Source organism: Pipistrellus kuhlii, unplaced genomic scaffold (assembly GCF_014108245.1).
Source record: "Pipistrellus kuhlii isolate mPipKuh1 unplaced genomic scaffold, mPipKuh1.p scaffold_m20_p_1, whole genome shotgun sequence".
Taxonomy (NCBI): Eukaryota; Metazoa; Chordata; class Mammalia; order Chiroptera; family Vespertilionidae; genus Pipistrellus; species Pipistrellus kuhlii.
The window spans coordinates 149,912,829-149,930,249 of NW_023425404.1; the positions used below are offsets into that span (position 1 = coordinate 149,912,829).

A 17,421-nucleotide genomic window follows, 5' to 3' on the forward strand; every position below is an offset into this window, starting at 1 on the left:
GATTGTTATCATTCAGAGCAGTCAATAACTTAATCAGGCAGAGAGGGGTAACAGAGCGGGGAGGGGTGTCAGATGGAGGAAGGACAGAGATAGAGACAAAGATAGACAATCCTAGTGGGAGACCCAGGATGACATCAGCCTTATCAACTTTAGTCTCTGTTGAGAGGCTCTAAGCATCAGTTACGAGGGTTAACTGACCTAAATGTTTCTGCCAAAGACAGATGGATCCTCACCCTCAGTTCCTTCTGTGCATGCCAACAATTCCGCTGCTTGCTGTGCACCTACTGTGCTAGCCAGCAGTTTGTGTTCAAGGAACTGTAAGTTGGATCAAGACAAAAACCCGCCCTCGAAGAACTTGCCATCCACTTACTCTGAGGGAATCAAAGCTTTCAGAGTAAAACGACCTTTTAACCTTTCTTATCCGGGCTCAGTGATCAGCATGCCTAGGTATTTTCTATAAGCACTTTACTGTTAAGGAGGTAGGAATAATGTTCTTTGTGTTGAAATTCTGAAATGACTGCGTTTACCTTTGAATTGCCGCTTAGTGAATCAATGCACAAAGGCAATTTAAATGCAAGTGGATGGATGCCGCCAACCTGCACATGCAGACCTTGAAAGCAAATAAAGTTGAAGTCGGAGAGAAAACTAAAATATGTCTTTTTCCCCCACTGCATTGCAAGCTTCCGAAGGAGGTGCTTTTGTGGAGTAGCCGTTTGCTGTCTGCTTCCTCTGTGGGCGAGGAGAAACATCCAGAAGCTGAGGATTCCGCATCTCGATGGTCCCGTTAAAAGATTTTCTTCTGTGGGAATGCTTATTACAAAGTAGCACAGGGGAGGTTATGTCAAGACTAATCCAGGGTCCAAGACAAATCTGGAGTAATTAAGAGTTTCAGAAAATACTTCAAACGCAGCAGTCGTGAGCATTTTCGCGTAAAGACACCACCACACCGGAGAGGTCAGCCAAGAGCACAGCAGCAAAGCCCGCTTTCAGCTTAAGCCGTTCAAAGCGTTTGGACGAGTTTCTGAAAACTCAGAGGAGTTACCCCCTCAATGGGCTGTCTTCATGTCTGCAGCCAAATAAGTCACATGCTCCACCACCTTGGGGCAGTACCAGGAGGGACCGAGGAACCAGCAAAGAATATTCCCTGCATTTACAAGTGGCCCGGATGTTATCATCTGTCCTCTAAATAAATGTTTATAGTAAGCATCCAGATGATTTTGCCCGGTCCACTCCAAGATGGGGGGGTGGGGGAGGATGAATCGTAGGGAAAATTAATTTCTGGCCAGACTTTAAATGATATCACAAAACCAAACATGTTTAATCAAGATGCCGGTGACAGCTCATCGCTCCTTATTGCTGTACCTTTGTGCGGCTGTAATTTCTCTTGCCCATTGTGGTGTTTGTTTCTTTTCACATTTTCTCGGGCTGCCTCCCCACCCCCCTTGGAAATCAGCAGGTCATTTCTCCTTCCTTCACGCTCTGATAGGTTTCACTCTTTTTTTTTTTTTTTTTTTTAATATATTATATTGATTTTGTACAGAGAGGAAGGGAGATAGAGAGTTAGAAACATCAATGAGAGTCATCGATCAGCTGCCTCTTGCTCACCCCCTACTGGGGATATGCCCGCAACCAAGGTACATGCCCCTGACCAGAATCGAACCCAGGGCCTTTCAGTCCCCAAGCCGACGCTCTATCCATTGAGCCAAACCGGTCCCGGCAAGGTTTCACTCTTAACACACACACACTACCAGCTCTGGACTGCTGTGCTTAGGGTTAGTCAAGCAACAGGAAATGCCCACAGATAGAGAACAGCAATTTCTTTTTCATCTAAAGAAGAAACTAGAGTTTTAGGATGCCTATCACACTCAGCCCCTTAAAAAAGAAAAAAAGTGAAGTCTCCAATTTTTTCTTCTCCATAGAGCAAATATTTGGTCTCCAGGCTATTTTGAATGTTTCAGTTCTCATGGTCATGACCCGGTTTATAGAAATGAGGATATTCCTCAAATCATTGACGTTGAAAGGTTTGAGCCATGTCTATAATCGTGTCCTATGGCCAAAGCTACTTGGATTGGGGCGGTGTGGTCTGTGGCATTTGAATGGATGTAAATGGACTCGGTCTTAAGCTCAATGCTGAAAGACACTCGGATGTGGTGTTGTGATGTTGGTGTGACGAGGTGGTGGGTATGGACAGGATTCCCCGGGTTGCGGACCTGTTCGTACAAGCAGTCACCTGAAGCTACGGAAAGCTGCTTTCAAGTCACCGATAGCGTGAGCATGGGTGCGTTGGCTTTTGTGTTCTGGGCTTAATGTGGCCCTCTGGTTTCACATCTGTCAGGAGAGCTCCTCCTCCTTGGTCACTCTGGGATTCATGCCCTCTTGTCTCTGGTCCTTACGCCTTTCCGTGTGTCCCTGAAGGACTGGAGGAGTCTTCTCTGCACCCAGAGTGTGCGTGTTCCCAGAGAGACAGAGGAAGCCACTCACATTCCAGACCAAGACTGAACCTGTTAGAGTGGCCATTCATCTTCAATATTTGCCAACATTTTAACTGTATTTGGCATCCGAGAATGACCTAGGTCGTGTTCGGAAATCATCCTTTGAAACTAGAGGTGGGAAGCCTCACAGGGCTTCCTGGTGAGCAAGAAGGTCTTTCGGGAAGTTGTTGGCTTCGCATCGCAGTCCTGCACTGGCATCAGTCCAAGAGATAGCGTCTAAGAAAGAGCCAAGAAGGAGGCTGTGCACTTACTGCATGGTTTGTGTTTTATTTAAATCTTGGCTTTTTTCTTCTTCTTCTTTATATTCTTTTCTCTACGGAAGTCACTGCAGTGTTTTTATTTTCCTGAGAAGCTGAGAATCCTTAATCTTTTTTTTTTTTTTTAATGAAGTCTTATTTATTTAATCATTTCACAACTATTTAGGAGTGCCTACTGTGTGCTAGACGCTGGAGAGTCTGGCTTTCCTGGACTCACCTGGCCTCGCAGTATATATGTGTCCTAGGTCAGGTTACCCCAGAAGCTGGCTCTGAGATGGATGTTACTATGTAGAAACTTGACCCGGAAGAAGAACAGAAATAGGATTGGGCAAGGGAAGAAGCTGGTCTGTGACCAGTCTGATTGGAGGCCCCATCCAGTCCTCCAGTGGACACTGATGACTGTTCAGAGCCATGGAGAGTTGGAACAATCGGACTAGGTCTAGGCAAAGGACTACTCCCCTTATTGGTCAGTTAGGAGAGGGAGTGACCTCTAGCAGAGGCAGCACTGCCTGTGCCTGGAAGGCAGCTCCTCCAGTACTGAGCGGTCTGCAGGGCACATCATAGTACTAGGATTACATTTTACTAGGACACATTACATTATACTAGGACACTTTCGATTTGTTCACAGAAGACCTTGCCTCAACTGGCTTGTCTCAGAGCAAGTCATTAGGGACAAAGCAAGTTTAGAATTGGTTAGTTCAGCACCTCCACGGCGTATTCAAAGACCTTTCCATCCTTCGGCTCTGTGAGCCTACGGGGTCGGCTTTGTGTCTTGGCTTTTTTCTCGTCGCAGTCACACAGAGGGCCGTGGCAGGTCTGGTTGTCACTGTGAAAAAGGAGACGCTATCTCTACCATGGGCTCTTTCTAGTGTTGAGGAAACTATTCCCTCATCTTTCTCTTTTGATTGTGGTGGAATATATACAATATAATATTTATAATTTTAACCATTCACAAATATACAAGTCTGTGGCATTAAGCACATTCACGATGTTTTATAACCATCACCACCATCTGTACCCAAAACGCTGTCATCATTCCCAACAAAACCTCTGTATCCATTTAGCAATAACTTCCCTTTCCCTTTCCTTCTAGCTCCTAATAACCATGATTCTACTTTCTGTGTCTATGAATTGGCCTATTGTAGGTGCCTCATGTAAGTGGAATCCTAACAATATTTGTCCTTCTGTGTCTGGTTTATTTCACTAAGCTTTCAAGTTACCTATGTTGTGGCATACATCGAAACTTCATCCTTTTTTATAGCTGAATAATATTCCATGGGGTGAATAATATCCCATTCCATTCTGGGGAGAAGATTGCATGAGGGCAGTTCTCAGGGGATGCACCTCAGAATTGGGCTCCCTCCCCTCTGGTTCTGGGTGCATCACCCGAGAACTGCAGCCGCCAAGTCACTGCAACGTGGGAGCTACTGCGTTGAGTGACTGCCCCCCTGGTGGTCATTGTGCGTCATAGCTACCGGTCAGATGGTCAAATGGTCGCTTAGGCTTTTGTACAGAGAGATGTTTCTGTGAACATTGGTGTGGTGTACAAATATCTGTTCAAATCTCTGCTTTCCATTCTTTGAATACCCAGAGGTGGGTTTGCTGAAACATGTGGTAATTTGGTGTTTATCCTTTCCAGAGAATGCCACACTGTTTTCTGCAGCTGCCGAACCATTTTACATTCTCACCAGCCATGCATGGAGGTTCCAATGTCTCTACATCTTCACCAACGTTTCTTTCCCTTTTTAAAAATTGTAGCCATCCTTTCTCTCATATCTTTCTGGCCACTGTGACCAATTCCTAAATTAATTATTGGTAACGTGAATGAGATCACCACAATTGTCTCGAGTCAATTAGGACTCATCCCCTGTGTAGTGCCCATTTCCCTGAAGGGCATGTTAGGAGGAGGACAGGTGGATTTCTGAACAAAATCAGTTTATTCCAGCAAGAAAGAAAGGATGTGGGTGGATTATAGAGAGTCTACCATTAATGTGTGCAATGGAAAAGTGTTAAAAATGTCAGTGCTCAGCCGAAACCGGTTTGGCTCAGTGGACTGAAACCGGTTTGGCCTGCGGACTGCAAGGTCCTAGGTTTAATTCCAGTCAAGGGCATATACATTAGTTGCAGGCACATCCCCAGTAGGGGGTGTGCAGGAGGCAGCTGATCGATGATTCTCTCTCATCGATGTTTCTAACTCTCTACCTCTCTCTCTTCTTCTCTGTAAAAAAAATCAATAAAATATATATATTTTTAAAATGTCAGTGCTCAGACCAGACATCCTGATTCGGTTGGATTCCGTTGGTCTGCATTGAGTTCCCATCCTCGGTCATTTTTAAATGTTTGCCCAGTTGATTCTAACGTGCGGTCAGGGTTGACATCCATGATGGAGCAGGTGAGATGGCCCCACGCCAGCAAATATGAATCCCGAGAGCTAAGCAGTATAATAAGTTGCAGGAATAGTGTGCGGGGCACCTGGCCTGGTCCAAGGAGACCAAGGAAGTGCTCCGAGAGTAGGTGATGTTACTGACATTTGGAAGAGGCAGGTCCGCCAGGCTGGGGAGGTGTCACAGACGCAGGGGATCCTGACCCAGGGTCTTTGTACGTGTGGTGTGCCCTTTGCTTAGAATCCTCTACCCCATTTACCCATAGGGTTAACTTCTCACTCCCCTCAAATCTCTCCTCAAAAGCTAGACACCCTCCCCTCACTTATTAGTCTCCTCTGCTTTATTTTTATCTTTAGCATTTACCACGAACATGCTCCATATATTGTTCATTTTATTAGCTGTTTTCCCTACTAGAAAATATGTATAAAAACAACTTCCCTACTAGAATACCCTCACTCCGTAAAGGCAGGGATTCTTGTCTGTTTTGTTTATTTTATATCCCCAGTAGGACAGTACCTGACACATAGTAGGCACTCAATACATTTATTAGTACTGCATTTTACAGTAGAGAAATCTGAGGCTCAGTGAGATTATATAATTTACTCAGCATCACAACAACTTGGAAGTGGCAGAGTTGGGTAGTTAAATACAGGGTGGGGCAAAAGTAGGCTTACTTTGTGAGTATATGAAAGAGTTAATTCTTGTATTATTACTTATTAATTCCTAGAGGCCTGGTGCATGGGGGATGTCCCTTAGCCCAGCTTGCACCCTCTCCAATCCAGGACCGCTGGCTCCTAACCGCTCACCTGCCTGCCTGCCTGATCGCCCCTAACCCCTCTTTCTCGGCCCCTACCACTGTGGCTTTGTCTGGAAGGACGTCCGGAAGATGTCCGGTCTATCTGGTCTAATTAGCATATTACCCTTTTATTAGTATAGATTGTATTATTTTTTCCTTAACTGTAAACTTACTTTTACCCGACCCCATATTCTATGGCACTTTATGACATAAAAGTACCATGTAGCAAAAGAACAGAGCAATATCACTCGCCCCTCTCCAGCCTCCCTCCCTCCCTCCCTCCCTCCCTCCCTCCCATCCTTCCTCATTTTAAAGATTTTTTTTTTTTAATGGGGAAGGATGCGGTGCTGGAGGCTCTGTGGCATTGCCCTGTGGACCCTTGACAAGGGCGTTCCGCTCTGAGTGTTTTTAGGCGAGGAAGGTGGGAAGCCGTCTCAGCGCTTGTTTTGAGGCAGGAAGGCCGGTGTTACGTGCGGAGCAGCTGCTCGAGGGGAACGCGGGCAGCAGGAAGGAAGGAACGCTGCGTGTGTTTGAAATAATTGGGGAGGGTTTTTACAGCTGCCACTGGCAATCCCACCCAGACTCGCCCAAGCATTCCTTCCTGTTCCATCCGTTAGTGAACACACAGAGAGGAATCCTCGCAGAAGACAGGAAGAGCAATCAGAGAGCAGCCCTATAAGTAGATCCGAGAAAGCCTTGTTAGGAGGAGGGCAGTGATTCGTAAAGAGCCTCCTTTTTTGAGGAAGAGGAAATGTGGTGGACGCGGCTGTGCCAGGAGGTGAAGCCCAGGACTTTTTCTCTCCAGCTTGGGAAGCCACGCTGCTGGCGCCCTCCCTGTTTCTGGAAGCAGAGCCCAGCAGCAGGTGGCTTTCTTAAACAGCGCAGAGGGAGGAGGCAGGCCAGGGCATAAGCGGAGGGGCATTCCATAGGGCCAGGCAGAGCCAGGGCCTGGCGCCTCCCGGAGCCGAGGGGGCCCCGGACACACTTAGGCTGGTGCCCAGCACAGAGCCAGTCCTCAGTACGTTTTCTTTCTTCCCTTGTTTTCAAGAACAAAATGAGCAGCTGAGACAGTGGCTCGGGACAGGCCTAGGAGAGGCTCTTTTCAAAGGTCCTGGGTGGGAACCCAGAGAGCAGAGGAAGTGACAGAGCCACTCAAGCTGCAAGATGCCTTCTGTTGGCAACGTGCAGCTGCTTGCTCTCCTCCTCAGAGGTGCAAACAAGGTGCTGCTGCAGCAGCCGTCCTGGGCTCTGGGCATGTCTTCCATGTTCCCTTCGGAGCACCTGCCTGTGCACATGTCACCACCAGTCCCAGCCCTGACAGGCGCCTGCACGCTTCACCCAGACCCCCTCTTAGCTTTGCCCTCCCCCTCCAGCTGCTATCCTTTCTGGGAATGGCCCTCGCCCCTCCCACGGGCACCCTGGACAGATGGCTGCAGGAGGCAGGACACCTTTCAGTTTGAAACAGCTCTCAAGCGTCGTGCAGCCCCAGAGACCCCACTGGCTCTGGTGAAACTCACTGTGGGTGAGCGTCTCCCAACCATGCCTTCCACCCTTCCCCACAGGTGTCTCTGGAGAGCGCCCCCCAAAAGCCTCTGCCTGTGACTCCGGGGAGCCCACTCCAAGGCCCCCAGCCCTCCCTTGTTAGTTGTCTTTGCCTCTCCAACCACAGCCACTCATCGGACCTCCCAGAGAAATCTTTCTAGCCCAATGACTAGAACACAGGTGCTGATGGGTTAATATGTTTGTCCAGTAAAAAGTTGTTATGGAAGCCGGTACTTATGTGAAGCTGGCAAGCTATTGTACAAAGCACGCTTGCATATATGATTTCATTTCCAAAGCAGAATAGCACGATGATCTCCCACATGATTCTGTCTGGATTTGAATCTTGGTCCTACTACTTACTAGTCTTGTGACCTTGGGCCAGATAACCTTTCTTCGCTCCACTTCTCATCTGTAAGATGGCATAGTGATGGTCCACTCCTCCGAAGGTTTTTGTTAGAATGAAATGAGTCCGGCTGAAGCCGGTTTGGCTCAATGGATAGAGCGTCGGCTTGGGGACTGAAGGGTCCCGGGTTCAATTCCGGTCAAGGACATGTACCTTGGTTGCGGGCATATCCCCAGTAGTGGGTGTGCAAGAGGCAGCTGATTGATGACTCTCTCTCATCGATGTTTCTAACTCTCTATCTCTCTCCCTTCCTCTCTGTACAAAATCAATAAAATATATATTTTAAAAAAAAGAATGAAAGGAGTCCGTACTCGTAAGGTCTCAGAGTAGTCATGATACACAGAAGCACACAGTGAATGTTAGTTATTAGTGTTTGATCCTCATAAGAACTCCATGAGATATGATTAGTAACTGGGTTAGGCATCTCTTGTACTCCGCCTTGGACTCTCCCAGCCCACCTTTTCACCCTAGTCCTTGCTGAAGCCACCTGCTGCCACAGTTACATCCAATAGCACTTTGCTCAGCTGTCCTCCTCCTCCTCCTCCTCCTCCTCCTCCTCCTCCTCCTCCTCCTCCTTCTCCTCCTCCTCCTCCTCCTTCTCCTCCTTTTCTTCCTCCTCTTCCTCATCCTTATCCTCCTTCTCCTCCATTTCCTCCACTTTCTTCCCGCCTCCCCCTCCTGCTTTTCTTTCGGAGTGGCTTAAAATTTTATTGGAATGGAAAAAAATTATATGAACGATAATCTGCATATTTTGTTCTTATTTATTCTCCACATGCATCTACTGTGATAAATTTTAGCCAACAGCTACTCCTTCAATGCACAGACTCTGAGGAGGGAAGAAAACCTCAAACCAGAAACCTTACCAAAAAGCTCTCCTTTTCCTTCTGGTCTTGGGGGAAGAGCTTCTAACTTGTTAACAGTTAATAAAGGTTAGCCTTCCATGAAAATTCAAGAGGTGTGATACATATGCGTTTCAACAGAGGCTTGGAAGTTTGATTAGCCAATGGGAGGCCAGGGAGGAAATCATTACGAACACGTGACACTTTCCTGCCACAGCCCCTCTCCTGTCCCCACACAGAGCTGGTCCTGTGTGGCCAGAGCACGATGCACAGTGGTTCCACTTGACGGAATCCTGGACCAGGGACTGTGCTGAATTTGTCTTTATTTCACCAGCACTTGGGCCTGGCATATAGTAAGGTGCTCAGTAAACGTTTGCTGGTTACACAGGTTCAGAAGTCAAACTATTGATGGTTTCTTTTTAATGATTGCTTTTTATGTGCCCATGCCTGTTCCTATTTAGTGTTTTGTTTTGTTGTGTGTGTGTGTGTGTGTGTGTGTGTGTGTGTGTGTGTGTTTAATGCTGGTTTGAAATGTGAAGTTGAATGGACAGAGAACATTCTGGGGAGAGGGTTGTCTTTGTTTTTTACCAAGCTAATTTAGCACAGAATCATGTGTCTGAGAATTATTCCAGATATACTGAATACTTCTTGAAATTATTCTAGAAAACCTAATTATTGGTGAAAGAAATAGCTAGGAGCCAACACTGGTTTGGCTGAGTGGATAGAGCGTCAGCCTGTGGACTGAAAGGTCCCAGGTTCGATTCCAGTCAAGGGCATGTACCTTGGTTGCGGGCATATCCCCAGTAGGGGGTGTGCAGGAGGCAGCTGGTCGATGTCTCTTTCTCATCGATGTTTCTAACTCTCTATCCCTCTACCTTCCTCTCTGTAAAAAAATAAGTAAAAATATATATTTTTTTTAAAAAGAAGAAGAAATAGCTAGGAGAAATAGTCAAACTGGTGGCTTATCGGACAAAGGCAGCCCTAAGACAAATGGGTTTTGCCAGCACAATGTTTATCATTTTACATTGACATTCCCTTGAAATATGCTACAGCCCCTGCCACTCCCTATAGCATCCTACCTGTCCTCATTCTCAAATCTGTGTTACCTGTGTGGCCCTTGTAGGTATATGGGTCTGTGGTCCCTGTACAGAGTGACACACAACAGGGTATTCCTTATATAGAAAGAGTGGAAGGTGCTGACCAGCACAATTCCCGACGAGTCCCATAGCCTGCTCAGCCTCTCCCACCGCCGTTGGCAGGTGCCCACCGACAGCCTAATGCTGTGCCTTCCAGGTACTACAAGATCTCCGTGGTGCTCATGTGCTTCGTGGTCCCCACCCTGGTGCCCTGGTACCTCTGGGGAGAGAGCCTGTGGAACTCCTACTTCCTGGCCTCCATCCTCCGCTATGCCATCTCACTCAACGTCACCTGGCTGGTCAACAGCGCGGCCCACATGTACGGGACCCGGCCCTACGACAAGCACATCAGCCCGCGGCAGAACCCGCTGGTCACCCTGGGCGCCATTGGTGAGCGGGGGCGAGAGCCCGCGGGGAGAAGGGCAGCTCCGTTTCCTTGGCTTCTCCTGGTTTTGTGGAATCTGTAAAGAGAGGCAGTGCAGTGGGATGGAATGAACTTGGGCCTTGGTGTTAGAATTCTGGCTCGTGGACAAGTTACCTAAGCTCTGATTTACGGTCTTCTGACCTGTGAAGTGGGAATAGCAATGCCTTCTCTTCTATACAGGGATGTCGCAAGGATTAAGTAAGATACTTTTGTTAATGTAAATTGCCTGGTACAGTACCTGGCACAGAGCAGTGGTCAATCATTAGCAGCGATTTGTTTTGCCGTGGGAATTTACTTACAGGAGGGTAGCCATTTGGCTGATCATAAGAAAACAGGCTTCAAGTAAGGAGATGGGAAGAAATGAGACTGTGGCATCTTATGGCACCACAGAACGGTTAAGAGTGAGGCTTCGGGATTCCGACACGTTTGGCAGAGCCCTGGTTCCTTCACACTCTGTCTGGGCAGGTTGTCCGGCTCCTCCACACCTCATGTTCTCATCTGTGCAGCAGGAACAGTAGTAGCCCTTACCTCCTCCGGGGGGTGTCGGAGGGCTAGATGAGTTTATACATAGTGTTTGCAGCAGCACTGAGCACAAAATACACCTCTCGTGGTGTTGTTTTTATGTCTAACCATATGGTCTTGAGCAACTGACTTGTCCCTTCTGTGCATTTACATCCTCATTTGAAAACGGGGATGATCACCGCTCGGAAGTGTGAGGATTGCGGGGGTTCGTTCTCATGAGAGCGCTTAGCACCGTGGCTGGCACATGGCGAGGGGTTAGCAAGCGTAGCTCTGGCTCTAGGGAAGCAGCCGGGCCTCTTGGTGAGCTGAGCCTGAGCACCGAGCTCACGCCCAGGAGGAGAAGTCCCTGCTTTGAACGGGGGTGGTCTCCGCATCACCCGGCAGTGACTGTCCGCCACCGCTTTGCTAGGGTTTTCCATTTAAGACCCCAGGGGTCTTCTGTGGACAAGAGCATAGCTAAGGTGGAATGACGCCAGACTGAGCGATGGGATGACGGGTAAGCAGAGAGAAGAGGGCTTGGAAAACAGGAGGCAGAGTTTCCGGTCCCTCCTATTGCTCTCTCCTCCTGTCACCCTTCACCTTCCGGCAGGGCTCTAACGAGGGGAGCCACGTCCAGCGTTGACCCTGAGCGTGGACATGGGTGGGGGCCAGAGAGATTGTTACCATTTTACATAGAGAAGGAGTTCTGAGAAGCCCAAAGGGTGTGGCCACAGCAGACACTGTGAGGAGCTGGGTATTGGTTTTAAGTTTACCCAGATCCACCCAGGGCTCCCAGGCCTAGGAAGGCTCTTGGTACACCCAGCTGTACAGACCACTGACTATTTCTGAAAATAAGGGGACGGAGGGCTTCTCTAGACCAGGGGAAAAAAAACTAAAAATGACAAAGATGGAGGGGCAGAGTAGAAAAGACCTAAATGAAGAAAGTTGCAGACCACAGATCTGTCCATCTGCTGTACTCACTGGAGAACAGAATCCTTCAAATGTGGTCAACAGAAGAATTATATGATGACCTGTAGCCACTTACGTAGTTCTTTAAATAGTAAGAAACAGTGACTGTATAATCCAGCAACTCTATTCCTCAGTTTATATACCTAAGAGGAGTGGAAAGATATGTGCACACAAAAATTTGCATATGAATGCTAGTAACAACTCTATTCATAATAGTTAAAAAAATGGAGATAATCCAAATGTCCATCAACTGATGAATGGATAAAAAAAACTGCATAAATATAGTGACACAATGAATGGTATATCCATATAAAAAGAAATGAAATGCTAATACCTGCCACCCCTTGAAAACATTATGCTAAGTGAGAGAAACCAGTCTCAGGGGATTACATAGTATGATTTCATTTATATGAAATGTTCAGAATAAGCAAATCTATAGAGATTGTATCAGTCAGGGTTCTCCAGAGAAACAGAAACTCTCAATATCGTTGTTTTTAAAAAATCAAGTGAAAGAAGTTCTGAAAGAAACCCCCCCCCCCTCCTCCTGAAAATGCGTTAACAAAAAGGAGGAAAAGGTCTTCACTGGGAGGGATAGACCAGTAGACAGACAGAGTTCATATAGGTAACGATCTAACCCTTGATTTATACTTACCTATTGGAACGATTCTCATTTATTTCTCCCAAGCTCTCCCAAAGACTCACTCTAATTACTCCAGTCCTCAGAGGCTGTTTTCCTTCTTATGAACATATGTCAAAATGATGGTCTGTTACCAGCCTCTCAGCACTTAGCTTAAGAAGTACAGCTCTGATGCAGGTCCGACCATCTCTTGTCCACCAACCAGATCTGAAATATCATGGCTGACATGTACACATAAGAAACCCTTTGACATTGAAATTGGGACTCAAATAACTGTTGGCCCAGAAGGGAACTCACTACAGACTGATTCATTTGCCTCTCAGCATAAACATTATGGCTTGTCTCAGTTTCGGTTCTCACAAGGGTATTTCTTGGATCACATGACCTCACACATCTAGGGGAAATAATGAACAACATAAACTGATGAACAAAAACAGACCCAGAGAAAGAGAAACAGCGATCAGACTCTTAAACCTCAGAGGGAAAGTAGAGGAGGGTGGAAATAAGGGGAAGAGATCAACCAAAGGACTTGTGTGCATGCATATGGGCCTAACTAGTGGCCATGGACAACAGGGGGTGGGGGCATATGTGGGGAGGGGTTTGGGATGGGAATGGGGGGATGAGGACAATTATGTGATACCATAATCAATAATAATAATAATAAAAAGTACAGCTCTGAAGTCATGGTAGCATGTCTCCATTTTTAGAGGAAATTACCTAGTGACCTTATGCTGATAACTTTGTTGTTATTTTGTTTACATGGAGTTGTTCTAGCCAGCTACGTAAAGCTTCTTAAGGGCAGGAACCAAGTCTTTTGCTCTCTCAAGAGCCTGACTCAGTGCCTGGCACATGGTAGGTCCTCAGTGGGTGAGTGGTTAAACTATCGCTGCAGAGAGGCAGTGAGTGATTTATGTCAATGCTCGTTTCTCTCCCAGGTGAAGGCTTCCACAACTACCATCACACCTTTCCCTTTGACTACTCTACGAGTGAATTCGGCTTAAACTTCAACCCCACCACCTGGTTCATCGACACCATGTGCTGGCTGGGGCTGGCCACCGACCGCAAACGGGCGACCAAGCCCATGATCGAGGCCCGGAAAGCCAGGACTGGCGATGGCAGCGCTTGAACCCGGAGCTGCCGTCCACCCCGCCCGCCGCTGACGCCCTCGGCTCATGCCTTCTGTTTCTGTAGTTCTCTTGCTCATTGATTCATGGGAGGGGGCGGGGAGTAGAATCCATGTGGCTGGGAGATGTTTCATTTGTCTCAAAGTCAGGATACAACTTTCCATGAAAAAAAAAAAAATGTGTAAGTCAGTGTCACGATGATTTAATCTTAGATCTTGGACCTGTGCTTTAATCGCTGTAGCTCCATGTCAAGCATACATGGTCCTGTGCTAGCGCCTGATGTTAACCCTGACAGGATGAAGGAATTGAATATTCTGCCTGCGTGATTCAGGAGAGCGTTTTCTTTTCTGCCAACGACCCCAGCCTTTATTATTTTTACACACACTATCGGAAGGAACAGAGAAGCAAGGTGGCAGACAAAGCAGGGGGTCTAAGTAGTGACTAAAGAACGTTTCTGTTCTGTAGTTATTGTGTGTTTTTGTTGTTTAACTTCGGGAATTGAACACTTGGCCACACGAAGTGGCTCTCTCATTACGTTTGCCCTCTTGACGGCTTGTTCACGCCCCACTGTCCCTGCTCTCCGAGGTCTGCTCGTGGCCCAGCTAACTGCGTCCCTAGCTGTAGGCCCAGCCTGTCCCATAAATCAGTGGCTGGTGGGACGTTTGATTTTGCTGTCTTTGCTATCGTCATCTTAAAAGTATATAACTCAGATGTGCCAGACCCCAAACGAAGCTCAAATGAGGCTCTCATTTCAATGTTTAGACACCTAATTTATATTCCAGTTTATCCAAGCCACTGATGCATGTACTTTGGCTGCTTCTGCGAAAGAAGCGTATTAATTTTCCACCCCAGGCCACCGGATATTACCAACGGACCGTTATGTAGAACTCGGTGTCTACCCACGTCCCACCTGCATGCGGCCTTCGTTGGTTTTGCAGCAAAATATAAAGTGATCGTTATGTATCTTCTGGATTTAAAATTTCTCTGTGCGTGTTGAGCTGCCTTGTAAAGAGCATGCTGAATTAATGGGACAGTGTGCCCTTTGTGTTAGATGTTAGAGCAAAAGAGAGGCTTGTAGTGCTGGCCCTTCGATTCAGAGCCCTTCAAAGACAGATCACTTTTAGGGATGATGTAGGATTTAAAATTAAAATTTCAAAGTTTTGGAAAAGAAGCGATGCCACAACGAAGTTCTCCATCCGGCAGGTGTTTCACAGTGTTATTTTGCCATTAAAAAAATGTACGAACTATGAGTGATTTACAATAAACGACTGTGGACTTGGTGTTCTTGACCAGACACTTACGTGTGGTTCAGAGAATGTTCTCTCGAGGGTGTCCAGCGCTACGTGCGGTTCACATTTGATTTGGGCTCTGGGCTAACAACAGCCCCTAAGACAGGGCCTCTCCTGCTCCATCGGCCGTACGCACAGCCAGAGGGAAAGCCAGCAGGTTACGCTTGGAGTCGTTATTTAAAATCTTCTCACGAAAGGGCATTCCCCAAGTAGTCCACATAAATCCAGAACCTCACTCCTCTGACCTGGGTGCCAGGTCTTTATATTTGTAGCAGCAGCATGAATCAGATAAGAAAGGGGATGATTTTGGTGGAAAAGTGGACCAATATTAGGTCACTTTACAGTTCCCCCTATGACTCTTACCTGTGGGTCTCAGCAGCATCGAAGGAAAGGAAGCAGCCCCAGGAGGCATCAGCAAAGCCCATCCGAGGTGGTCCTAGAGAGGTTGGTACCTGTGTTGAAAGGTTCCGTTTAAAGTGGGCATGCCCTGGTTTCTGTCTCCGGTGTCATTTCAAGGGCCCACACCCTGCATCCAGGAGAGCGAGCTGAGGGAGAGCTGTTCCCGCAGCTCATCCCACATGAGTCATGCCAGCCACACTGGTGAGCCTATCTATATATTTTATTGATTTTTTACAGAGGGATCGAGAGTTAGAAACATCAATGAGAGAGAATCGTCGATCAGCTGCCTCTTGCACGCCCCCCACTGGGGATGTGCCCGCAACCAAGTTACATGCCCTTGACGGGAATCGAACCCGGGACCTCTCAGTCCTCAGGTCGATGCTCTATCCACTGAGCCAAACCAGTTTTGGCAAAATCAGTTTTTCTGGATCCACTTCTCTGACTCCTGATCAAAATTGCTGTCACCTCGGCTGTGCTTCTAGGCTCAGGTGCTTTTGGCGGGACAGTCCCGATTTTTAACTATTTGTCCCGCGTCCCATGGTGTTTTTAAAAAAAGTCCCGATTTTTTTTTTTTTTTTTTTTACCAAAATTGTTTTTTTAAAACCACGCGGGACAAATTGTTAAAAATCAGTCTGGCCACCTTATTCCAGGCCGAACCACAGGAAAGTGCCATTTGCTAATCTGAGCCTCCATATCCTCACCCACGAAATAGCAGGAACGCTGATGCACATAACGCTGATAGACCTGGAGGCCTCGAACCCAGGGCCTGGGCCTCGGAGCTGTGCAGGAGATGGCAGCTGCATGTGAAGAATGTGCCGGACACAAGACAGAAATGGATGTAGTCACAGAACCGCAGACAAGTCAGGAGGACCAGCTCCTGATTCTTATTTTGCTACTTCTTAAAAAATACATTTTATTGATTTTTTTACAGAGAGGAAGAGAGAGGGACAGAGAGTTTAAGAAACATCGATGAGAGAGAATCATCAATCAGCTGCCTCTTGCACACCCCCTACTGGGGATGTGCCCGCAACTGGAATTGAAGGTACATGCCCTTGACTGGAATTGAACCTGGGACCTTTCAGTCCGCAGGCTGACGCTCTATCCACTGAGCCAAACCGGTTTTGGCCTCATTTTGCTACTTAATTAGCCGGATGGTGGAGGGTAGCAGGCTTTGCCCAAAAGATGCCTCTTGGACATAGGATTGTTTTGCGTGAAAGGCGCTTGAAAAACAGCACGTGCAGGAAGGGCACTCTGACTCCCGCTTCCTTGAAAGCAGGAAATGGAGCTCCCAGGTGAAAACTGTTCTCTGTCGGAGAGAAAACACACATTCTCATGAGAAAGAAAGGGCTGAGAAACTCAGCGAACACACCCTGTTCAATGACCTCAGCTTCCTGTAGCGCCTCTCCCCTCCCCCTTATGTTTTAGTTTCTGGCTCCCATAGGTGTAATAACAAAACGTGCATGCTGCTGAAACCGGTGTGGCCCAGTGGATAGAGCGTCAGCCTGTGGACTGAAAGGTCCCAGGTTTGATTCCGGTCAAGGGCATGTACCTTGGTTGCGTGCACATCCCCGGTAGGGGGTGTGCAAGAGGCAGCTAATCGATGTCTCTCTCTCATCCATGTTTTTTTTTTCTTTTTTTTTCTTTTTTTTTTTAATATATTTTTTATTGATTTTGTACAGAGAGGAAGGGAGAGAGATAGAGAGAAACATCGATGAGAGAGAGTCATCGATCAGCTGCCTCTGTCACACCCCCTACTGGGAATATGCCCACAACCAAGGTACATGCCCTTGACCAGAATCAAACCCGGGACCTTTCAGTTCCCAAGCTGATGCTCTATCCATTGGGCCAAACCGGTTTCGGCTCTCATCTATGTTTCTAACTATCTCTCTTCCTCTCTGTAAAAAAATCAATAAAATATATTAAAAACAAACAAAACAAAAAAACCCAACAAAACACACACACACACACACACACACACACACAAACAAAAAACATGCATGCTTCTCTCCTGCTCATCTCTCTTAGGTCAACTTAATTGTGGGCCCAGCCAGAGACTGGGGGAGGGAGAAGGAATGTCTTGCTTCTCCTACAATGGCCCTCACCTCTCAGAGCTTCAGCTCACCTTCCGTAAAGGAACGTAAGGGACTGGGTTATCCTGTCTGCTCTGCCCTTTTAGTGCCATGCCCTCTGTGTGAAGAAGCCCCCGCAGGCAGGCAGGGCCTTTGTCCT

At 47.2% G+C, this 17,421-nt stretch overlaps 1 protein-coding gene across 1 annotated transcript in view; it reads left to right on the top strand.

Moving 5' to 3' along the window:
- Positions 1-14,783, top strand: part of SCD5 (stearoyl-CoA desaturase 5) — a 128,021-nt gene extending 113,238 nt beyond the window's left edge. The window contains exons 4-5 of the mRNA XM_036412381.2: positions 10,007-10,239; positions 13,316-14,783. Of these exons, the coding sequence (XP_036268274.1) occupies positions 10,007-10,239; positions 13,316-13,506 (424 nt within the window). The 3' untranslated portion in view covers positions 13,507-14,783. The remainder of the gene's footprint in view (positions 1-10,006; positions 10,240-13,315) is intronic.
- The last annotated feature ends 2,638 nt before the right edge of the window (positions 14,784-17,421 follow it).